Source organism: Triticum dicoccoides, chromosome 1A (assembly GCF_002162155.2).
Source record: "Triticum dicoccoides isolate Atlit2015 ecotype Zavitan chromosome 1A, WEW_v2.0, whole genome shotgun sequence".
NCBI classification, from domain to species: domain Eukaryota; kingdom Viridiplantae; phylum Streptophyta; class Magnoliopsida; order Poales; family Poaceae; genus Triticum; species Triticum dicoccoides.
Genome location: NC_041380.1, coordinates 548,463,566 through 548,488,061, shown reverse-complemented (window position 1 = coordinate 548,488,061; position 24,496 = coordinate 548,463,566). Strand labels below are relative to the sequence as shown.

General features: G+C 47.1%; 2 protein-coding genes and 1 pseudogene across 3 annotated transcripts; 1 reads left to right on the top strand and 2 right to left on the bottom strand.

Moving 5' to 3' along the window:
- Positions 1 to 235: 235 nt before the first annotated feature.
- Positions 236 to 3,976, top strand: LOC119288137 (CLP protease regulatory subunit CLPX1, mitochondrial-like). Of its 2 annotated transcripts, XM_037567765.1 has the most exons (14): positions 284 to 600; positions 751 to 812; positions 933 to 1,012; positions 1,097 to 1,176; positions 1,320 to 1,370; positions 1,743 to 1,817; positions 1,913 to 1,990; positions 2,233 to 2,289; positions 2,609 to 2,679; positions 2,772 to 2,871; positions 2,963 to 3,067; positions 3,237 to 3,299; positions 3,402 to 3,524; positions 3,605 to 3,976. In XM_037567765.1, the coding sequence occupies exons 1-14, from the start codon at positions 400 to 402 to the stop codon at positions 3,923 to 3,925; spliced, it is 1,467 nt and encodes a 488-aa protein (XP_037423662.1). In that variant the 5' UTR covers positions 284 to 399; the 3' UTR covers positions 3,926 to 3,976. The 2 variants fall into 2 exon arrangements, 1 of the variants encoding a protein (XP_037423662.1); XR_005141121.1 differs by lacking the exon at positions 3,605 to 3,976 and having other exon boundaries at positions 236 to 600; positions 3,003 to 3,067; positions 3,402 to 3,478.
- On the bottom strand, positions 3,971 to 6,198 carry LOC119288128 (pentatricopeptide repeat-containing protein At3g49240, mitochondrial-like). The gene has a single exon (XM_037567755.1). It carries the CDS (start codon positions 6,196 to 6,198, stop codon positions 4,279 to 4,281), a length of 1,920 nt encoding a protein of 639 aa, XP_037423652.1. The 3' UTR covers positions 3,971 to 4,278.
- Positions 6,199 to 10,421: 4,223 nt separating this feature from the next.
- LOC119288148 lies at positions 10,422 to 22,390 on the bottom strand (annotated as a pseudogene).
- Positions 22,391 to 24,496: the final 2,106 nt, after the last annotated feature.

Below are 24,496 nucleotides of genomic sequence, written 5' to 3'. Positions count from 1 at the left end.
TCATTGCTCCAGCATCTAAATTGAGTTGATATATGTGTTCTTTTGTCACGCTGAGTTTGTAAATCTTAATCAAAGCGATTGCATAACCATGTCACCAGTTCATACCGGTGATTGGTCGACAGTTGTAACGCCGGTGCAAAGCTGCTGCCGGAGTAGCTGCTCGGCCACACACCGGCGCTCTCCCTGCTGCTCTCCCGCCGCCGGGCGGCGGCTGCGGCACGGTTTGCCGGATGATCACCGGTCGATGACGGGCAAGTCTAATTGCATAGTGTAACTCGTTGCGCACGAGTAAAGCCCCAAAGCCACCGCGACCTCCCCTCTCCCTCCCCCACTAAAAACCGAGGAAGAGCCGAGCATAGGTAGCCGATCGACGGCGGCTGCTCCGGCGACCGTGTCCTCATGTACGCGGCCGCGCGCCGCCTCCTCTCCACCCGCGCCTGCGCCTGCGCCACCGCGCGGGCGCCCCCCGTGGCCTCGCGTGCGCCCTCCTGCTACTCCGCGGCGCAGTCCAAGCCGCCGCCGCCGCCGCGGTTCCCCACGCCCAAGGAGATCCGCCGGGGCCTGGACCAGTACGTCGTCGGCCAAGACAAGGCCAAAAAGGTTAACCTCAGAGACCGTCCCGTTTTGTGCACAGTTTACTGCAGAATTAGCAGGATTGTGCTAGTTTTGTGCACAGTTTTCTGCTAGAACAGAGCAGAATTCTAGTAGTGCAAGCCATGAACGGATTCAGCAGGGGGGTTGGCTGTGCAGGTGCTCTGCGTCGCCGTGCACAACCACTACAAGAGGATATACAGCGAGCCCTCCACCAACAGGTTAGATTCCTCCCATCCGGCGGCTGAATTTGTTGGTGCTTCGTGTACAGTGAGCCCTCCGATAGGTTCTGACTGAGAGTTTCATTTGTGGTTGTGGTGGTCATCAACCTTCAACCCTAGCTCATCGCAAGCCTCGGCGGCCGATGATGATACTGAGCTCGAAAAGAGTAACATCCTTCTGCTTGGGCCAACTGGATCAGGTGCTTTAGAAAGTGCATGTGTTTTACCACTTGGATGTTCCAATGTCATGTTGTTTGCTTGCTAATGTGATGCAATTGGATCAGGTAAGACACTCCTGGCAAAAACGCTCGCTCGCTTTGCGTATGTGCCCTTCGTGATTGCTGATGCAACAGCAATTACACAGGTAATCATGGCTTGTGTCGCATGCCACCAGAAAGCTCTGTTTGATGCATTGGTCCTTCATGCTTATCGTGGCAAGAAGAATCAGGAAGCTGATTTTAGTGCTTCTTTCTTCTTTCTGATGCTACAAATAGACTGCTCTTTCAGGCTGGGTACTACGGGGAAGATGTGGAATCAATCGTCTACAAACTTCTAGTGGTACTTATCAGACTATGAATCTGCTCTGACTGTTTGTTCACTCCGCGTTTAGCTATGTGGTGCCACTAGTTTTATACTACTACCATTGTGTTAAAACAGAGCGTCGGTGCATTTCAGCAATTCTGTTATAACCAACTACTTTCTGTCCTTGGTGATTCGTTGGGTCCCCAAAGGAACTGTCCCTTATGCACTAGATCACACTGACAACTAACATGTTGGATTCTGATGTGTTCTGCCTCTTAGGCTGCTGACTTCAATACTACTTTCTGTCCTTGGTGATTCGTTGGGTCCCCACAGGAACTGTCCCTTTTAATATGCACTAGATCACACTGACAACTAACATGTTGGATTCTGATGTGTTCTGCCTCTTAGGCTGCTGACTTCAATGTCGAAGCTGCAGAGCGTGGCATCATCTACATTGATGAAGTTGATAAGCTCGCAAAGAAGGTTGTTGTAAAGCATTTCTGATCATTATTACCACTACCGTGATATATACTGGAGCGCGTTACATGTACGCTAATATGATACATTGGTACATTCAGGTCGGTTGCCAGGAGGAGCGGAGGGATGTCTCTGGAGAGGGTGTCCAGCAAGCACTCTTAAAGATGTTTGAAGGAACGGTAAGTGGCTATGTTATGTTTGTAGTTGTATGCTCTTTAGAAGAGTGCATGGTTTCATAAACTACAAAAAGATTTCTAGTTTCCCTAGTGGATAGACTCCAGACTCACATCTTTATGTGAGTCTACTATGTTAGAACATTTCTGTGAATGCTATTTCGATCTAAGTGGTCCTATTCTCTGTCCCTCACCGTATTCGATTTGTTCGTTTCTAAACAAGAACGATTCCATTTTTGTGTTCTTAGGTGATCAGTGTGCCAAGGAAAAGAAGTCAAAATGGCCTGTCTCATGGTTGTGTCGAGGTAATTGTTTTTGAGAATTTTTACAGGCTACTAATACCTTTATGTTGCCTAGTGCCTACTACCTAGCTCAGTAGCCGTATTTCGACAGTTTAGCACCAAAAGCTCCAAACTATTGAATGGTGCTATGACTTTGATAGTCATAATCTTCAATATGTGGTTGTTGCTTGCATGAGTGACATGTCGTTAACTGAACCTCATAGATGGCTGCTATTCTTTTTGTTTCAGGCAGTTGGCAGTACGAACTAAATTTACTACAAAAATGTAATCAGTACCTTGCATTACAATGACGAGTTGGGGATATGTTTAATTTGTTTTGCAGGTTGATACAACAAACATACTCTTCATTTGTGGAGGTGCCTTCTCTGACTTGGGAAAGATTATCTCAGAAAGGTTATTCAGATCTCTACCTTTTGGAACTATCCTACTCTTCTTTTATATATAACCTCCATGTCATGTCTGAAAGTATCTGTGTGCTATGCAAGACTTCACCGCTGTCCTTTTGGTTTCGGAACACCAATACGTCATGAATTGGGGGACTATGCTTTGACGAATGCTCTTGAACAATCAAGGTTGCTTGAAGAGGTAAGCTTAGTTACCGGTTTTGTGACACGTTTTAGTTGTTATTAATGCCCACATTGATACAAAAGATAATATTTGATAACTCCTTATTTAGATCGAGAATGATGATCTGATTGCCTATGGCCTGACACCAGAATTTATTGGGAGGTTGCCAATAATAGTTGGCTTGACTCATCTCACTGAAGATCAACTGGTTCAGGTAGCAAACATTTTGCGCATTTTTGTTTCCTTCCTGACTATTTTATTTGGGATCATCTCTATTATAATCATTGCTTCCAGAAGGTTTGCTTTGTAGTCCAGTCTACTATATTCTGCATAGCTGTGCATTTTGTCAACAACTTGAAAACCTAGCTAATTTATCTTTTCAGGTTCTCAGAGAGCCCAAGAACGCAATAGGCAAGCAACACAAGAAGTTGTTCAAGATGAATGATGTTAGTCTGTGATTTGTTCGTGTCAGAAATTTCAACTAAAGAATTCCTTCTTTGATGATTTATAACAAGAAATGTGTTTGTTCATTTTTTTTCCTCGACAAGGTAAAATTGCATATTACTGAAAACGCTTTGAGGCTAATAGCAAAGAAAGCAGCTGTGAGGGAAACTGGGGCGAGAGGCCTACGATCTATAATGGAGGGCATTTTGACAGAAGCAATGTTTGAGGTGGTTTGTACTTTATTTTCGGCATGCCATGAGACTGTGGGTAACCGAGACTGACGTCAATTTGGCCCTTACACTTGCAGATCCCCGATGACGCAGGAGAGGGGAAAGAGAAGATAATTGCTGTTCTTGTTGATGAAGAATCAGTAGGGACACCGACCCGTCTAGGCTGCGGAGCCAAGATTTTCCGAGACGATGGAACCCTAGAACTATATGTTTACCAAAACAATATCAGGGTGCCTGGGCTGATTCAGAGGCCAAAATGCAGTATCATTTGCCGGCTGTGCCTTCTGGTAGCTTTTTCAGCAGCTAAGCTATGGTTTTATCATACATTTGATTGTTTCTCGTCAATATACACGTGGATTATATTGATCCTGTGTAAGGCAAACATTTTCACAGGATGAAGTACAACACGATTTCAGATAGTAGTATGGCTGAGTCTCACATTCTGCTCTCGTCTGTAGTTCGTGTTGCAGTTCCAACCGGAAATACAACTGGTTTACAATTTCATTATACTGAACAAATAGGAAAAATATACTATCCATGACAAATCATCAAGATCTCATTGTTATCGCTCTATAGCTATGCATCAATCACAGTTACACAAGGTCTCAACCGGAGATGCGGTCGAAAGCTAAAAACCTTTGTAGCCATCAGAGTTCATACAGATTGATGCTCCTAGAATCGATACGAAAAATGCAGGCCAGCCTGTGATTTTAGTGCTCAGAAAAATGCAGGACAAGAAGGCTCATGGCCATCAAAATTGCTCCTGCCCATCTCCTTTTGTTTCGGTACTAATTATTGGAGTGTCTTGAGGCGCACCTTCTCCAGGTGAACTAAGGCCAAGCCTGCTGAGAAGCCCGCCGTCGAGAGCGTTTGGAGTAGATGCAGGTTCTGCTGTCTCACCTTCAGTTTTCCTTCTATGGCCAATGATAGCCTCAATGGCAGCAGCACTAGCTTTTGCTGCAGCCTCATCCTTGGCAGCGGCCTCTGCCCTCCTCGCCGCCCTCTCTTCCCTGGCAAGTGCCTCTGCCCTCGCCTTCTCTTCTTCCGCCCGCAGAACTGCTTCGGCCTTCTCCCTCTCCACGTCTTCATACAGCTTTGCTATGTCATCTTCCCTGCCCTCTCCACGGAGCGCGCCTTCAAGAAGCTCCCTCATCTCATCGCTGAAAACCACATTCTCATCCAAAAGGATACACTTCGCTACTTTGGCTGCATCATCCAACCGCGTCGCGCCAACGCCAACATACGCCTTTAGCAGTGTCTCGTAGGTTGCAGTGCTTGGGTGAATTTCCTTCTCCCTCATCTGATCGAAGTACTCATGAGCCTTGTCGAGCAAGCTTAAACCAACCAAGCCGTCGACGATCCTATGATAATGCGATGCATCAGGCTTCAACTCCAGCTCAGCCATTCTGTTGAAGTAGCTGATACCATCGTCGATGCGATCAGCCTTAAAGCGCGCCTCCATGAGCAGCACACATGTCTCCTCATCTGCAACAAGACCATGCTCGCCCATCTCCTTGTGGAGCACCTCTGCCTCATCTGCCAGCCGATTAAGCCCGAGATGCCGAATCAGATTGTTGTATGCTGCTACATCCGGTGCCACCTTATACTCTGCCATCCTCCGGAACACCGCAATCGCATCCTCAAACCTTCCGGCAGCACAGTAGGCATCCACCATCACGCTGAAGCTTCTGACATCAACTGTAATCCTCAATGGAGGGTCATGCTCCCCAAGCATTCTGTCGAACAGGTTGAGTGCATCCTCTAACCTTTCATTCTTCCCAAGCGCATCGAGCACCTGAGTATAGCTCTCGGTCCCGAACCTCACCTCCGATTCCGGAGCGAGCAGCTCTTTGCAGCACTCCATGGCCTTCTCCTCCATTCCCATAAGGAAGTAGGCCTTCATGAGGCTCCCGTACACGATGCCATCGAGGACCGGCTCGCCGCCAAGCTTGTCCTGCAGTTCTTGGTGCAGCTCCACTGCTTTGGCCCCATCCCCGGCCTCCACAAACCCAGCCATGAGGAGGCTGTAGACATGGGGATCGGGCCCGACGAACCCGGAGGCGAGCATCTCGTCCTTGAGCGCGACGGCGTCCGCGAGGCGGCCGTGGTCCGCCACGAGGCACCTGACGACGACCCGGTAGGCGGTCGGGGAGGGTGGCACGGGGGATCCGGGGCGGGCGATGAGGCGGAGGTGGAGGAGCGCGGCGTCGGGGAGGCGGCGCGCGGCGAGGGCGGAGAGGTAGAGCGCGTGGGTGGCGGCGGTGGGCGGGACGGCGGCCTGGAGGGCGAAGCGGTGGAGCGCGAAGAAGTCGTCGAGGCGGCGCGCGCGGAGGAGCGCGGCGAGGACGGCGACGCAGGTGAAGGAGGAGGGGCGGCAGTTGGAGTGGAGCGCGTGGCGGGTGAGCAGCGCGGCCTCGTCGAGGTCGGCGGCGGTGGGGGAGAGGAGGGCGAGGACGCGGTTGTGGAGCGCGAGGCGGGAGGGGGCGAGCGAGGGGAGCGGCTCCGCGAGGCGCACGGAGCTCGGGGAGGACGGCGGGGCCGGGGGCGTCGCGGCGAAGGCGCCCCGGCGGCGGGCGCGGCGGGAGGCCGCGGCCGAGGCGGCGTCGGCGTGGGCGAGCGGGAAGAGCGCCGGCACGAGGCGGCGCGCGGCGAGCGGCTTGGAGAGCGACATCTCCCGCGGGGAAGGGGCTCCGGTGCGGCGGCCGGGCGCGGAAGGAGGCGAGGGTTTAGTTTAGGGCCTGTTGGGCCTGGGAGGGCCGGAAGGAACAGAGTTGGCACTTTGCAGCGGGTGTCTACCTGACACGATGTGAGGCTCGATCGGCTACTTACTGTACTTGGTCCATGATATAACCAAATTCTAATAACCGAAATATTAATACCGTAAAAATCGGAAAACCTATTTTTTTAACACAGTACAGACGCAAGCGCTTATACATACGCGCACACACTCAAACATATGAACGCACACACACTCTATCCCTATAAGCACCTCCGGGAGATTGAGCCGGCATATCATCTTGAGATTTACAAAGTCACCGTAGGCGCCTCGTCGTCGACTGGAACGTCTCCTCCCACTGAAAGTGCATCGCGCGGAAATCCTGAAATAAATTCAGGAATAATGCGAGCACCAGGACTTGAACCCTGGTGGGTTGAGGATACCATTGTCCTTCTAACCATATAACCACAAGTTGGTTCGCAAAAATCGGAAAACCTATTTAATCGAACCATGTAAACCATATATCGAATGCACAGAGTTACACTCATCCCATCCGTAGTATCCCAACTTTGGCCGTCGGTTATAGCAATTGTGCCAGTCAGTCCTAGCAGTCGTCATTGTAGGTTGCTGCATCCCGTCATCGTCCCGGCAACCATGGCCACCAGTTACAACAATTGTGCTTGCCCTTCCTAGCAGTCGTTGAGGCGAGCCAGACGGTTCCAGCAAACTTCGCGGCGGGTCGTAACATTTAATCAACGCTTGGAGCGCTGATGTCGCTGATCCCAACAACCGTGGTTGTTGGTTCTAGCAACTTTGATCGCCGGTTGCAACATCCATGGTCGCTGGTCCCAGCAACTGTCTCCATCGGGCGTGGCCCGTGGCCCATCGTCCTATGCTCACACTACCCGTGAGGTTGCAGTCGTGGCTGGTAACGGTCTCCCGCACCAGTGGTCTCGTTGGGGGTTCCATCCACCACTATAGCATGACACATTGCCTGAATCCACCCCATGATGGGGTGAGATCATCGGCCATCCCACTGAAGCCGTCGCGCAGTCACCGCTTGCAAACTCCCCATCCATCACAGCATCAGAAGTAGACACGAGCTATGGGGTGGAAGGAGAGTGAGCGCAGTGGTGACGCGGGAGCTAGGTAGAAGGAAAGGTAGGGTCGCACGACAAAAAAGAGAAGGAAAACGGGAGGTGGTCGTCATGGGGCATGGAAAGGAGAGAAAAGAAGATACAATAGAGGGATGCTCTTGTGTGGGTCTCACCAGACGACGTGGCAAGCTCGCGAGGATGCGTGGCGAGTGGGTGGCAAGGCAACCTATCTCATGCGAGACCGGTTGGTCGACACAAATCATTTATCATTTTTATAGTCGTTTGTACTTTATTTTGAGGATCGTGCATCAAATGATGAAGCACACGACCTTACTAAATACTCCCTCCATTTCATAATATAGTGCCTATAGATTTTTAATAAAGTTAAACATTACAAACTTTGACCATATTTATGAAGAAAAATAGATACATCTAGAATACCAATGCACATCATTGGATACATAATGAGTTATATTTTCATATTGTACCTGTTTGATATTGTAGATGTAGACAACTTTCTCTATATACTTAGTCAAAGTTGGCAAAGTTTGACTTTCAGAAAAATCTATAGGCACTACTAGCAAGATGCCCGTGCATTGCACGGAACATCAAGATGCATTTTTTTTACAAAACACCTGTTTGTGATTGAGCCATGCAAGAGTAATCCCATGTGTAAAAACTAATGATATCTCAAGAATTTTATCGGAAAAATGGTATCTCAAGAATTTCATCGAAAAAATGATATCTCGAGAAAGATGAGAGATAAGGTGAGGAGGAGTGGGGCGTGGTGGTGACTCGTGGTCGGACTGGGCGGAGGCATGGGGATGGACGGCGCCGGCAGCGGCCACCATGCCAGATTGTTCCAGAGACTTCCTTTTTTAATTGCTCGGCAAGGCCTTATCTGTAAATGTGGAGAGAGGTGCGGGTTTTTTTTTTGTAAAATTGTTATAGTTTGCTTTCTATCCGTCAGATGTAGATCGGACGGTCTATATTACAAGATGGCAGGCACACCATCATCACCAACTCAGTTTTTTATAGAGGTAATTACACCCGAAGTCATAGAACTTGCATGTGATGGTCAGTTTGGTGCACAAACTTGTAAAATACGTGTTTCTGGTCATCAAACTTGCACGAGCGTTCATATACGGTCACATTTCATGTACACGGATGTATCCATGGCCTATGTGGCATTCCAGTGTGCCAGGGCCCACTGTCATCCGATGTAGCATGTAGATCTGCAGAGAAGCCTTTGGCTTTTTTTCGTATTAAACCCCTAAAAATAAAATGAAAAAACAAGCGATATGGAGTTTGGAAGCTGCAACGTGCCCAGTAGTCTCACGTGGACAACCATCAGACTACTGATCATTCATATCTATATAGCACGACTAATTTCTGTACCATATAAACATTGACTGAAAATAAATTTTACAAGAAATGTAACACGGAAAAAATGAGCACCGTGGCTCGACCATGTGACCTTGTGGTCAAGGTTAACTAAGGTTACCACTGACAACACAACACGTCCAGATGTAAGAAAACAATTTATATTCTTGTGTTTGTGACATTCAAAAAATATTTATGTGTTACAAAAAAAAAGTATGCAACATTTTAAAAAGTTCCAAAAACTTGTATTTGAAAAAATGTTAATCAACACAACACGTCCAGATTAATATTTTTTCAAATACAAGTTTTGAAACTTATGTGTATGGAAACATATACTCCATATGATACACATATGTTTTGATGTTTTAAATACTCCAGTATACATCTATGTTATGATACACACATATATATTTTAAATACTCCGGTATACATCTATGTTTGGAGTATTTAAAAAATTTGCTTAATACTTTTTAAACATATGATTAACATTTTTTTCAAATACAAGTTTTGAAACTTTTTTCAACTATGTTTTTAACATTTTCGGATGGTACCAAACATTTTTAAGCTACACAAACAGTTTTATACATTGTATAGGCATTTAAAAAATGTCATGACCAGTTTTTTTGGAATGCACGAACATTTTAAAAATGCAACGTATCATTTTTAATTACACAAATGTGGTTTACAATGTTTAAACAATTTTTTTAATGTCACACACCTTTTTTTGTAACACATAAACATTTATTAAATATCACAAACACAAGAATATTTTTTTTCTTACATAGAACAAGAAGGAATAACAACATGAAAAATATTTATCCCATTTGGATATGTTGTGTTTTCAAAACCCGGTGGTAATCTTAGTTAACATTGACCACGAGGTCACATAGTCGAGCCACGGTGCTTCCTTTTTTGGGGTTACATTTCTTGTAAAATTGACTTTTCAGCCGTGTTTATATGATACGAAAATTATTTGTGCTACCTAGACATGAATGATCATCGGTTTGGTGGTTGTTAACCCGAGCCTAATAGGGGCACGTCCCTAGTTCGTAACCGAACCGTCCCTTGTTTTTCCATTTCATTTTAGGGGCTTTATACGTAAATAAAAAATCATTTTATTTTAGGGGCTTAACAAGTTAAAAAATAGGTGCATAATATGTAAATAAAGAAAAAGCATGCAGATCTACCATGCGTCGCGGGGTTACGGTGGGCCCTGGCCATGCTGGCAATGCCACATAGGCCACAGATACGTCTGCGTACATGAAATGTGACCGTATATGAATGTTTGCGCAAGTTTGATAACCAGAAACACGTATTTTACAAGTTTGTGCACCAAACTGACCGTCGCGTGCAAGTTCTATGACTCCTGATGTATTTACCTCTTTTTTATAAGAGCAGAGACATTATGGAATGGAGGGAGTATTTAGTAAGGTTATGTGCTTAGTAAGTTTCTAGAAAAATCTACTAAAGAAGAGTTTTGATTACAAAAACCATATTGAAATCTTGATTCTCTGAGTTAATAACAACATCAAAGTGTGGTTTCCGCTCCTCCTCTTCTCCATGTCGATCACTCTCGGCCCCTCTTGCCGCGGAGAGACCATGGCCTTGACGGCGGCGACGACAGGCTGAGAAGACAAAAATTACCTCTAAATCCGACTTGTCATGGCGGGGAAGGGCGAAGTCAAATCTTGTCGAGTTTGACGTCTTTTCTTTGTGTTGGATGTGAAGCTTTGATGCTAGACGTAAACGATGCAGCTAGTAGCTTTTTAATCTTTTACTCTCTCTGTCCGATAACGTAAGATGTTTTTTGACACTCTATTTATTAGATGTGTGCGTGTGAAAATCCAGAATCCGAGCTTCTCACGTTGACATATCTTGAGGCAGCGAAGAAGTGAAGGCTCTGTCATTTGCCTTCACCGCCTGCAAACGCAGTGCTGGCATTCAGAACAAGATGAAGAAACCAGAGCAAACGCCGTGCAGAATGCAGGTGCAGGCCTACCTCTTTGTCCCAGTCGGTCGCGCACTCGGAAATGGCGAGGAGCGAGAGCATCTGCACCACCAGACCGCACCATATCCCGAATCACAGCCCCTGATCCAGATCCAGAAGACGAAATAGTTTTACTCCAAGCTGGAGTACATCTTTTAATTACTGTAAAAATGGAAGACGAAATAGGTTTATGAAACAGAGAGGGAGAGAGGCACTACCATTCCTCCAAGGAGGAAGACGAAGGCGAAGAAGAAGGCCGCGGGAATGCCGACGGGGTAGTACGCCCCGAGGTTGCCGAACGCGGCCATCTTCTGCTGCCCGCAGCCCCTGACAACGCCTGCAGCCAAAGTAGGCAACAACAGAATGCGTACTGATGGTCTAATGGTTGGTTGGTTTGTTTGTTTGTACCTGAGAGGACGCACTGGAGGCCGTCGAAGACGACGGACATGGCGAGGACGGGCATCATCCGGGCGACGTAGCCGGCCACCTCCGCCTCGTTGCTGTAGGCGTACCCCCACACGTTGCGCGCCAGCAGCATCACCAGCCCCTCCGACGCGCCCACCGCCAGCGCTAGCAGCATCACCACGCGGGCCGCCAGCCGCGCCGCCGCCGGCCGCCCCGCCCCGAGCTCGTTCGACACGCGCGTGCTTATGGCACCGCCGAGCCCCAGCGGCGCCATGAACGCCAGGGAGTTGGTGTTCAGGCAGATGGACAGGACCGCCGTCTCCAGCTTGGGGTTGGGGAGCAGACCCGAGAGCAGCACCAGCAGCTCGAACGACCACCACTCCATGCTGCATCGACCATTTGAGCCTAGTAAATTTCAGATCATCAAGCGCATCGTGCAATGCCAGGCTTGCTGGATTCAGTTCTCACCAGACCATGAGAGCGGACGGCACGGCGAGCTTGAGGAACCCGGCGAGGCCGCGGAAGGCGTCGCGGAAGAAGCCGATCCAGGTGCTCGTGCAGGACGGCGAGAGCCGGACGTAGAGCGCGAGGATGGAGAGGTTGGTGAGGAAGGAGACGGCGTTGGCGAGGGCGGCGCCCTTGCTCCCCATGCGGAGCCCGTGCACCAGCGCCCAGCACACCAGCGGGTGGCTCAGCGCGGTGGCGCCGGAGCTGAGCATCACGGGCACCACCACGTTCTGCGTCTGCAGGAACCGGACGTGGCACTGCAGCGGGCCGTACGCCAGCAGCGCCGGGATCATCCACCGGATGTAGCCGCCGGCGCCCGCCGCGATCTCCGGGTCCTGCCCGAGCAGGAGCAGGATCCGGCCCGTGTACGCCCAGAGCGCCGCCACGGCCACGCTCGCCAGGGTCAGCACCAGCATCGCCCGCTGCTTGTACACGCCCAGCATGCGGTGCTGGCCGGCGCCGTACGCCTGCCCGCATAGCGTGTCCAGGCTGCACGCCATGCCGGCCAGCAAGCTGAAGCCGGTGACGTTGGCGAAGGAGGTGGCCATGGAGGCGGCGGAGAGCGCGAGCTCGCCGAGGTGGCCGACGAACATGACGGAGATCATCTGGACCACGTTCTGCAGGAGGCAGCCGACGACGCACTGGTAAAAAAAGGACCCATAGTCCGGGTTCGTAAGGGCCTTTAGTCCCGGTTCCTGAACCGGAACTAAAGTGTCGGTACTAATGCCCTGTACCTTTAGTCCCGGTTCAATCTAGAACCGGAACTAATGGGCCTCCACGTGGGCAGTGCGCAGAGCCCAGGCAGGAGACCCTTTGGTCCTGGTTGGTGGCACCAATCGAGACCAATAGGCATCCACGCGTCAGCATTTCTGTGGCTGGGGTTTTTGTTTTTTTTGAAAGGGGGAGGGGGGTTTGGGGGTTTTGGAGGGTTAATTTAAGTGTTTCATATATTGTGTTAGCTAGCTATAATTAATAGAGAGAAGTGGCATCTCTTATGTCCGTGCTTGGTCGACGCTACGTACTATACATACATATAGAGAGGACTAGACACGCTAGTTAGCTAGTAAGCAAACGAAGGAAACAAAAGATCGTCATGAACATATATGCATACAGAGAGAAGTGATATCGACCACCTCTCCTTCTCCGAGAGATTGGTCGAACAACAAGTTCTCGTATATCTATCCGACACTACCGGCTACATATATACAATAATTATCTCTTAAAAATATAATCATACGGATTCATGGTCCACATAGTATTCTCCGTCTTCAGCAATCACTTGGTCAAGAAAGAATGCCGCCAATTCCTCTTGAATTGCTCGCATGCGAGCTGGTGCTAGGAGTTCATCCCGCTTCCGAAACATCTAATTTGAAGAAGGGGGTCAATACATATATATATATATATATGAATGAATGAAACTCAATACAAATGATGGTAATAAAATAAAATTGTGAATGTTGTTATTTACGTACTTCATATTGTTCGTCAGAGTACCCGCCCCGCTCACAGGTCGTGTGGCGGATGGACTCGCAGACGTAGTATCCACAGAAATCATTCTCTTTTTCCTGCCACAACCACTTTACAAGAAATAGAGGTCAATCAAACTGATAAACAAGAATGCTAAATAGTATTGATGAAACTAGCGCTTGAATCATTAGGAGATGCGCGGAACATGCTACTATAGTACTTACTTTCGGGTGTCTAAATTCCAGCTCCTTCGGCAGTTCCGGAACTTTTCTGGTGAATTTTCTCCAAACCCTGTCGGACAAAGAAAACAATTACTTGATATCGGGAAATGAACAAAGTTGCTGATATGGTGGATAATGATCGATTTAACTTACTTCTTGAGGATTTCAGTCATGTCCGCATACTCCTGGGGATCTTTTCGTTTAGAGTTCAAGACGGTTACTACTCCCAGCTCAAGCCTAATCTCTAGGAGAATATAGTGGAAACTGCACGCGCATGCATAACTCATCAATTACATTACTATAACCTGGACTAATATATAAGGGAAACCGAATATGCACAAGACAGTAACACTCACTTGAAGTTGTAAGGAAAGAGTATTATATCTTTGTTTTCATTTTTTTTGAATGATCGTAGCAAGTTGGCCTCGGTATCTCCGGGACGATGTTGAACCTCAGTTACATCTATGAGATATGTGTTAACGAACCCAATATCACCGATTTGTCTTTTCTTCAATTCGGCGATCTTCATTCTGCATAATATAGTAAGGATAATTATAAATACATGCAATGAAAGAGATGAGCTATATAGAGAGACTTAATGACAGAAGAAGTAGTACTTACAGACAGTAGCAGGTGATCGTTGTTTTATCGAGGGACAATTGATTGAAAAACTGATAGAACTCCTCAAATGGAATAGACAACAGTTCAATTCCAACGAGGTCATGCTCCGGTTTAACTCTCGCATACAAAGTACTCCTCCCCCCAGACTCTCTGCAGATTTTCAAGTACCAATCATGTAATCTTCGCATCATCGTTGTTAAAGATTTTTCATCTTTGACGAGAGGCTTCCCGTACTCGTATCTGTGTATCTGCACCTCCATGGTATCATAATGTACATCGTCGGGCAGGTAATCGTCAACATTGCCATAACCGGGCACCATCTTCGGATCGACGATGTCGCTAGGCACCTTGAGGGGGGGCACGATTGCTTCGCTTGTTCGCCGAGCTGGGCAATTTGTTTCCCAGCTGCTCGTCGTTCTTTCAGCCTTTGATCACTGACTGTACTTCCCGACCGCTCTGCTTCGGCCCATGTATTTGCAATAATGCGCTCATAGTTGCCTTTCGGCGGAGACTTGGGTGGTTTTGCCAGGGCAGCCAGAGTGCGCTTCACTTTCACCGGATCTACCTTCTTCTCCGGAGGTGGATGTCTCTTTGCTCTCAACCCTTGAAACCAGTCATCCACTTCGGTTCGCGCGATCTCGGCGTTCTCCTCCGGGGTCCTCTCATATGGTAACTTCTCTGGAGTCTTCAGAGAAGGACCGAATCTGTATGTCCTCCCGCCTCTGGTTGTACTGCTAGACGCCGACCGAGCAGACTGAGCGGTTGTCTTCTTTACTTTCTTACGAGGCGGAGGAGAAGGACTACGACGCGCCGGAGCAGCTGGAGAGGCGGCAGGTCTCTTCCGCCCTTGCTGACGAGGCAGAGAAGGAGGAGGCTGGCTGCTCGGGCGCGTCGGCGCAGGCGGAGAAGGAGGCGGAGTGCCGCCACGCGCCGGAGAAGGAGCCGGCCGAGGGCCCTGATCATCACTCGCCGAAGGAGGAGGCGGAGTGCCCTGACTCGCCGGAGGAGGAGGAGGAGGCGGAGGCGTCCAGTTCGGAAGGTTGATGAGCTCCTTCCGCCATAGGCATGGAGTCTTTAGAGCAGACCCCAGCCGAGTCTCCCCTTCAGCGGTAGGATGGTCAAGCTGGAGGCCCTCAAATCCCTCCGTTATTTCATCCACCATCACCCTAGCATATCCTTCTGGAATCGGCCGGCAGTGAAAAGTTGCGCCGGGTTCAGTAGGATAAACAGAGCCAACAGCCGCCTTGACCTTCAAATTCATCCATTGTGTCATAAGGTGGCAATTTTGAGACTCCGTGATAGCATCCACGGGATAGCTGGCAGGAGCCATCAAGGCATGCTCCGGCTGAAGCAGCTCGGTGGAAGCCACGCTGCTTCTGCGCTGAGATGGCGGGGTAGCTTCGAGGGAGGCTCCGGCAGTACGTTTGCTGCGATTTGCTTCTCGTTCCTCTATCGCGTCTACCCTTGCTTGCAGCGCCTGCATTTGGGTCTGCTGCACTTTTTTCCTCCTCTCATGGGATTTGTAACCGCGTGCGTCAGGAAACCCAACCTTCCACGGAATGGAGCCTGGCGTGCCTCGTGTCCGTCCAGAGTGCTCAGGATTCCCGAGGGCCATTGTGAGCTCATCGTTCTCTCTGTCTGGAAAGAACTTCCCTTGCTGCGCTGCTTCGATATACTGCTTAAGCTTCCTGACTGGTATGTCCATTTGATCGTTCGTCCAAATGCACTTCCCTGTTACAGGGTCGAAGGTTCCGCCAGCCCCGAAGAATCAAGTCCGGCAACGGTCTGGCCAGCTAATTGTCTCTGGTTCGATCCCTTTATCAACCAGATCATTCTCAGTCTTGGCCCACTTAGGCCGGGCTACGAGGTAGCCACCTGACCCCGTGCGATGGTGAAGCATCTTCTTCGCAGCATTTTGCTTGTTTGTCGCCGACATCTTCTTACTCTTTTCCGATGTCTTATGGGCCACAAATGCGGGTCAGTGATCTCTGATCTTCTCATATCTGCCCTTGAATTCCGGTGTCTCATTATTTTCGACAAACTTATTCAGCTCTTTCTTCCACCTCCTAAATAGTTCTACCATCCTCTTAAGAGCAAAAGACTTGATTAATCGCTCTTTAACTGGGTTCTCTGGATTATCCTCTGACGGTAGGGTGAAATTTGACTTCAGCTCAGTCCAAAGATCATTTTTCTGCATATCATTGACATAAGACACCTCAGGGTCTTCTGTAGCCGGCTTAAACCATTGCTGGATGCTTATCGGGATCTTGTCCCTAACCAGAACCCGCACTGAGCAAAAAATGCGCTCTTTGTCCGGAGGGGTTCAATCGGTTGGCCGTCGGGCGCGATTGCTATGATCTCAAACTTTTCATCCGAGCTCAACTTTTTCTTCGGGCCTCGTCTCTTTACCGAAGTTGTGCTCGATCTGGAGGGTTAGAAAAAAGAACAAAGACTTAATTAATATGTGTACATACCAAAACAATGAATGCATCAATCAGCTAGTCAGACAGGCTTAACTAGTATATATACCTGGCCGGACTCGGTTCGGTCACCGGAGCCGTCATCACAGTCTCCTTCTTGCACCGGCATTGGGTCACCGGAGCCGTCCTCATGTTCTTCTTCTTGCACTGGCATTAGGTCACCGTAGCCAGCTTGTTCACCCTCTCCTTCCAGACCATCGGTGTTGTTGAGAAACAACGAGACAACATCACTTCCTTCTGCGATTATGTCCCTCAACAACGCTTCTTTTGCTTCGTCTAGGGCGGTGTCCATAGTTTCTATAAATATTTACAACATGGCAATTATTATTCAAACATGACAGATGGATATATTAGTGCCAAACGTAGAACTAGCTACCTAATCATAGTAAGGAATCATATATATTAATTAGTGGCCTCGCCCCCCCCCCCCACGTGTTGAAGCTATCGGGAGGGGGTATATATCGACAACGACGACACTACATCTATATGTCCCTCGACGACCCTCGTTCCCGATAAAAAAAGAGGAAGAAGAAGAAAAAAAAGAGGAGAAGAAAGAATAGAGGAGAAGAACTCCTCTATTCTTTCTTCTCCTCTTTTTTTCTTCTTCCTCTTCTTTTTTATCCTGTTCTTCCTCTCATGTTCGAGAGGATCGTCGAGGGGTCGGAAGGTTGCCTAGTGTCAAAGGATTCAACAAAACCATGTCTTCATCATTAAGCGAAAGTAACATGTGCATGATGGTACGAAGCTCTCCAAAGTTATTTTGGAACGGAGTCCCAGATAAGATAATTCGCTTTTTGGTACAAAGTTCAGCAACACCTTCCAAATATCGTTATTTGGAAGGCCTTTGCTGAAATTCATACAAAAAGGCAAATTATCCTATCCGGGACACCATTCCAAAATAACTTTGGAGGACTTCGTCATGCCCTGGTTACTTCCGGCTAATGATGAAGCCATGGATTTCTTCAATACTTTGACACTAGGAAACCTCTCTCGACCCCTCGGCGATCCTCGACCCCTCGAACCCTCGACGACTCTGGAACCCTCGACCCCTAGACGACCCTGAAATAAAAAGAGGAGAAGAAGAAAGGAATATCTAGAGGATAAGATCGAAGAAAAAAAGAAGAAAAAAAAGAAGAAAAAAAAGAGGAGAAGAAGAAAGGAATAGAGGAGAAGAAGAGAAAATAGAATATGCTTCTTCTCCTCTATTCCTTTCTTCTTCTCCTCTTCTTTTTTTTCTTTTTCTTATTTATTTTTTCCCTTCTTCCTCTCCTCTTCTTCTCCTTTCTTCCTCTTCTTATTTTCCTTTTTCCTCTCCTTTTTCCTCCCCTCATACCGCGATTTAGAGAGACCTATCTTGTTAAGGCCAGGAATGAAGTCAACACAAAACCCGATAACATCCTCTGTTTGATGGCCCATGGAGATGCTTCCTTCTGGCCTAGCGCGATTACGGACATATTTCTTTAGGACTCCCATGAACCTCTCAAAGAGGAACATATTATGTAGAAATACGGGCCCCAGGATGACAATCTCGTCGACTAGATGAACTAGGACGTGCGTCATGATATTGAAGAAGGATGGTGGGAACACCAGCTCGAAACTGACAAGACATTGCGCCACATCACTCCTTAGCCTTGGTACGATTTCTGGATCGATCACCTTCTGAGAGATTGCATTGAGGAATGCACATAGCTTCACAATGGCTAATCAAACGTTTTCCGGTAGAAGCCCCCTCAATGCAACCGAAAGCAGTTGCGTCATAATCACGTGGCAGTCATGAGACTTTAGGTTCTGAAACTTTTTCTCTGGCATATTTATTATTCCCGAGAGAAGTACATATTCCAACCCCGAACTCTTGCCCTAGTCTAATTTACAACCCCGAACTTCAATACCGTCTAAATTACAAACCCCAACTCTCAAAACCGGTCAGGATTCAACCCTTCACTACCTTTTGACCGGTTTTGACCAAGTTGACCGGTTTTGACCCGTTGACTAGGTGAACAGTAAATTAAAAAAATCTATTTTTTTTTCACATGGTGAATAGTATTTTTTTTTAAGTTAAATTTTTTTAGCTTGTTTGGACATTTGAGTAGCTCTCAGAAAAAAGACAAATGTGGAATCTGTGAAACAGTTAACTGTCGTCCACTGTTCGGGCTGATTTTGTTTTTTTGGCTGAGAGCTACTTAGATATCCGAACACGATGAAAATTGGCACGGACCTCACACATTGATACATCTTCCATGCAAAAAATATTCTTTTTTTATTTTTTTTGTTTTTTGAATTTACTGTTCAGACGGTGAAAAAATCAAAATTATTTTTTGAATTTTTTTACTTTTTAAAATTTACTGTTCACCTTGTGAAAAAAATAAATTATTTGTGATTTTTATATTTTTTATATTTTTTAAAATTTACTGTTGACTAGTCAACGGGTCAAAACCCGGTCAACTAGGTCAAAACCGGTCAACAGGGAGAGAAGAGTTGAATTCTGACCGGTTTTAAGAGTTGGGGGTTGTAATTTAGATGGTATTCGAGTTCAAGGTTGTAAATTAGACTAGGGCAAGAGTTCGGGGTTGAAATATGCACTTCTCTTATTATTTCCTTTATATTCGACGAGAAGCCAGTCGTGACCTTCATACTGAGCAAGCATTCAAAGAAGATTTCTTTCTCTTCTTTCGTAAGAGCGTAGCTGGCAGGACCTTTATACTGCTTCGGAGGCATGCCGTCTTTTTTGTGCAAACATTGCAGGTCCTCCCGTGCCTCAGGTGTATCTTTTGTCTTCCCATACACGCCCAAGAAGCCTAGCAGGTTCACGCAAAGGTTCTTCTCACGTGCATTACGTCGATTGAGGAGCGGACCTCTAGGTCTTTCCAGTAGGGTAGGTCTCAAAATATAGATTTCTTCTTCCACATGGGTGCGTGTCCCTCAGCGTCATTCGGAACAGCTAGTCCACCGGGACCCTTTTCAAAGATTACGTAGTGTAAATCATTGACCATAGCAAGCACGTGATCACCGGTGCGCATGGCGGGCTTCTTCCGGTGACCTGTCTCGCCTTTGAAATGCTTGCCTTTCTTTCGACATTGATGGTTGGTCAGAAGAAATTGACAATGGCCCAGGTACACATTCTTCCTGCATTTGTCCAGGTATATACTTTCAGTGTCATCTAAACAATGCGTGCATGCGTGGTATCCTTTGTTTGTCTGTCCTGAAAGGTTACTGAGAGCGGGCCAATCGTTGATGGTCACGAATAGCAACGCCTTAAGGTTAAATTCCTCCTATCTGTGCTCATCCCACGTACGTACACCGTTTTCATTCCACAGCTGTAAAAGTTCTTCAACTAATGGCCTTAGGTACACATCAATTTCGTTGCCGGGTTGCTTAGGGCCTTGGATGAGAACTGGCATCATAATGAACTTCCGCTTCATGCACATTCAAGGAGGAAGGTTATACATACATAGAGTCACGGGCCAGGTGCTGTGATTGCTGCTCTGCTCCCCGAAAGGATTAATGCCATCCGCTCTTAAAGCAAACTATACATTCCTTGGGTCCTTTGCAAACCCATTCCAGTACTTTCTCTCGATTTTTCTCCACTGCGACCCGTCAGCGGGTGCTCTCAACTTCCCATCTTTCTTTCGGTTCTCACTGTGCCATCGCATCAACTTGGCATGCTCTTCGTTTTTGAACAGACGTTTCAACCGTGGTATTATAGGAGCATGCCACATCACCTTCGCAAGAACCCTCTTCCTGGGGGCTCGCCGTCAACATCACGAGGGTCATCTCGTCTGATCTTATATCGCAATGCACCGCATACCGGGCATGCGTTCAGATCCTTGTATGCACCGCGGTAGAGGACGCAGTCATTAGGGCATGCATGTATCTTCTCCACCTCCAATCCTAGAGGGCATACGACCTTCTTTGCTGCGTATGTATTGTCGGGCAATTCGTTATCCTTTGGAAGTTTCTTCTTCAATATTTTCAGTAGCTTCTCAAATCCTTTGTCAGCCACAGCATTCTCTGCCTTCCACTGCAGCAATTCCAGTACGGTACCGAGATTTGTGTTGCCATCTTCGCAATTGGGGTATAACCCTTTTTTGTGATCCTCTAACATGCGATCGAACTTCAGCTTCTCCTTTTGACTAATGCATTGCGTCCTTGCATCGACAATGACCTGGCGGAGATCATCATCATCGGGCACATCGTCTGGTTCCTCTTGATCTTCAGCAGCTTCACCCGTTGCAGCATCATTGGGCACATCGTCTGGTTCATCTTGATCTTCATCAGCTCCCCCCGTTGCAGCATCACCGTATTCAGGGGGCACATAGTTGTCAACGTAGTCTTCTTCTTCGCCGTCTTCCATCATAACCCCTATTTCTCCGTGCCTCGTCCAAACATTATAGTGTGGCATGAAACCCTTGTAAAGCAGGTGGGAGTGAAGGATTTTCCGGTTAGAGTAAGACCTCGTATTCCCACATTCAGTGCATGGACAACACATAAAACCATTCTGCTTGTTTGCCTCAGCCGCATCGAGAAACTCATGCACGCCCTTAATGTACTCGCGGGTGTGTCTGTCACCGTACATCCATTGCCGGTTCATCTGCGTGCATTATATATAATTAAGTGTCCAAATTAATAGAAGTTCATCATCACATTAAAACCAAAGTGCATACATAGTTCTCATCTAACAACATATAGCTCTCCAGATAACAATTCAATGAAAAACATTAATTAAACCATACATTGAAACTATGTAAAACATTTCAATGAGCAAACAAATGCGATCATAATCGCAACCAAGGTAACAATTGATCCAACGACATAATGATACCAAGCCTCGGTATGAATGGCATGTTTTCTAATCTTTTTAATCTTTAAGCGCATAGCATCCATCTTGATCTTGTGATCATCGACGACATCCGCAACATGCAACTCCAATATCATCTTCTCCTCCTCCTCAATTTTTTTTTATTTTTTCCTTCAACAAATTGTTTTCTTCTTCAACTAAATTTAACCTCTCGACAATAGGATCGGTTGGCATTTCCGATTCACATACATCCTAGATAAATAAAATCTATGTCACGTTGGTCGGCATAATTTTCATAAACAATAAATGAACCAATAGTTATAAAGATAATATACATACCACATCCGAATCATAGACAGGACGAGGGCCGACGGGGGTGGATACCAAAATCATCGCACTATATAAGATGCAATAATAAATGTAAGAAAATGATACAAGTATCTATCTAAACATACAAGTAAGAATATTTTTCCTTTCAGAAAGAAGATAAGAACAAGAGGCTCACCACGGTGGTGCCGGTGATGAGATCGGCGCGGGTGATCGACGGCGGTGAAGACCGGGACGGGGCGTGACGAACCGCTACATCTAGACAAATCTCGAGGAAAATGGAGTTTGGAGGTCGAGCTTCGAGAGGAGAAAGCTTAAGTAGTGTGGCTCGGGCATTCCATCGAACACCTCATGTGCATAGGAGGTGAGCTAGAGCACCACAAAGCCCTCTCCCCCTCGGCCAGAGAAAAACAGAGCACTGGGGTGCTCTGCTCGGGAGCGAGGGGTATATATAGGCACCTCATTGGTCCCGGTTGGTGACATGAGCCGGGACTAAAAGGGAGCCTTTGGTCCCGGTTCAAGCCACCAACCGGGACCAATGGTGGTGGGCCAGGAGCGAGGCCCATTGGTCCCGATTCATCCCACTAACCGGGACCAAAAGGTCCAGATGAACCGGGACCAATGGCCCACGTGGCCCAGCCGGCCCCCTGGGCTCACGAATCGGGACCAATGCCCACATTGATTCCGGTTCTAGACTGAACCGGGACTAATGGGCTGACCCGGCCTGGACCGAAGTCCTGTTTTCTACTAGTGACGAGGGGCCCGGCGAGGCGCAGCTGCTTCTTCACCTCTCTCAGCACCGGGCTCTCGTCATCTCCCTTCTTCCCGGTGCCGAGGGCGAGAAGCTGCTCCTCCATGGCTTGTTTTGCAGGAAAAATGGGACAATGCAAGAATGAGCTACGCTAGTCAATGAGCGCCAAAGGGAAGCCAACAAATCGAGATTGTCAGTCAGCAAATTAACCTCGCGGTGGGCATGGCAATAATGCTTGTGTGATTTGTGGGGCATGATCGGTAGTAAAATTCTGACAAATAAGACATGGTTTTCAACCATAAAATAGCATATCTTAATTTAGCCTTTCTGGTTTGTTCGGCGGATGCACACTCCGTGGGAGTTTGGGCGTGCGAGATCACAGATCTTGCTTTCTTTAAAAAATCTTCTGCAGAATAAGTGTCCCCTCCATGATAAAAAAGAGTCAATCCATGCATAGGTAACTCTTTTTAAAAACCTAAGGCCTTTTTTGGTTTGGAGGATTTTTGTAGGAATTTCATAGGATTGAATTTTTGTAGAAAAAATTTCTTTAGAGCTCTTTGGTTTGGAGGAATAGAATCCTATTCCTATGAAGGAATTCTTCCTATCCACCATATTTCATAGAAAAATAAATATTAGCCTAGACTCAATGAAAAAAATCTATGAAGTGAATCAAAGGACATCTCCTTTCCTATTCCTACTCATAGAATTTGAGATGCATGTATCTCATTTCCTATGACTTCTCTATTCCTATGATTTTCCTACCCTATGAACCAAAGGAGGCCTAAATGATAAATGCCACACGTGTGACACGAAGCACTCTAACTTTGACATTTTTTATGACTAAAGTTGTCGCCCGAAAAGAAAATCCTAAAAAAACTGAAACTTGTCATCCACACATCACTCAATTTGTTATCATAACATTTGGAGTTGCCATGTGTTCATGCCGCACCCATGACACTTATCAGGGTCCTTGGAAAATACTTCGTTCATAGGGAATACTTTTGTTTGAGGTCAATTTTTCTTAAGTTAGGCTTGGTTATAGAAAAAAATTATAAATGAAATCACTATAAATAGATCTATTATGAAATATGAGTGGACATGTACTAAACACAGAGCATTTATCCCGATGCTCGCATTTATCTTGTATTTATTTCAGGATTTTCGGCGATGCGCGTTCAGTGGGAGGAGACGTTCCCGCCGACTACGAGGTGCCTATGATGACTTCATAAAATCTCAAGATGATATGCTGACTCAGTCTCTCAGAGATGCTCACAGAGGTAGGGTGTGCATGTGTACGTTGATAGAGGTGAGTGTATGTGCGTTTATATGAACGCTTGCATCTTTACTGTGTTAAAAAAAAGGTCCGTCTACATCTCAGTCGGATAACATCACCACATGTGGTCAGCCTGTTTAATCGCTGGTTTTGTCGCTGGTTCTGTGTTGTTCACTTGCTGGGCTTGTTTGTGGGCTCGGTTGTCTTTTCTTTGTGAATTTCTGTGGGCTTGATTGCTTTGGGCTGGCTCGTGTGTGTGTGTGTGTGTTTGTTTGCAGAAACATTTAAAGATAACAGAAGAAACGAATGGCCAGACAGATATCCCAGGATGGAAAAGGAAAATGCGCTCCCACGTGACCAAGAAAGAAAGAGAAATGGTCTGCTACCGTATTAATATTACACACCAGTAGACACACAAAAGCTAAGAAATCCCAAAAATAACTAGAAGTGATAGAATGCTAGAGTGGTAGAAGTGATTTTGCTAAAATAAAATAAAATGTAAAAGGGGTAAATGCTGTTTTTTTTCTAGGGAACAGTCAAAGTGGTAGAAAAAAAGACAAAGAAGAAAATGAGTAAGGGGTAGATGATAGAAACTCTAATTCAAATATCATGACACAATTTTAGTTCTTTAGTAAAAATCAGATCCACACCGTGCGCCCTCCCCTTCTACTGGCACCCCCTCCGACAGAACAAAAAAGTTCAGTTGTGGCCGGGTTAGAAGACATGCAGTTGAGGTCGGCGTGACACTTGCAGTTGCATGCTTAGTGTCACACATGCACACTAGCCCGCCCTCTCTCCCAGCACCCCCTTTGACAAAACAAAAAGTCCAGTTGCAAGCATGTTGGGGGACATGCAGTTGCGGTCGGGTGCGGCACTTGCAGTTGCGGTGCTGTTGTCAGACTTGAAACTGGCCCGCCCCTCTACCGGCGCCCCCTCCGA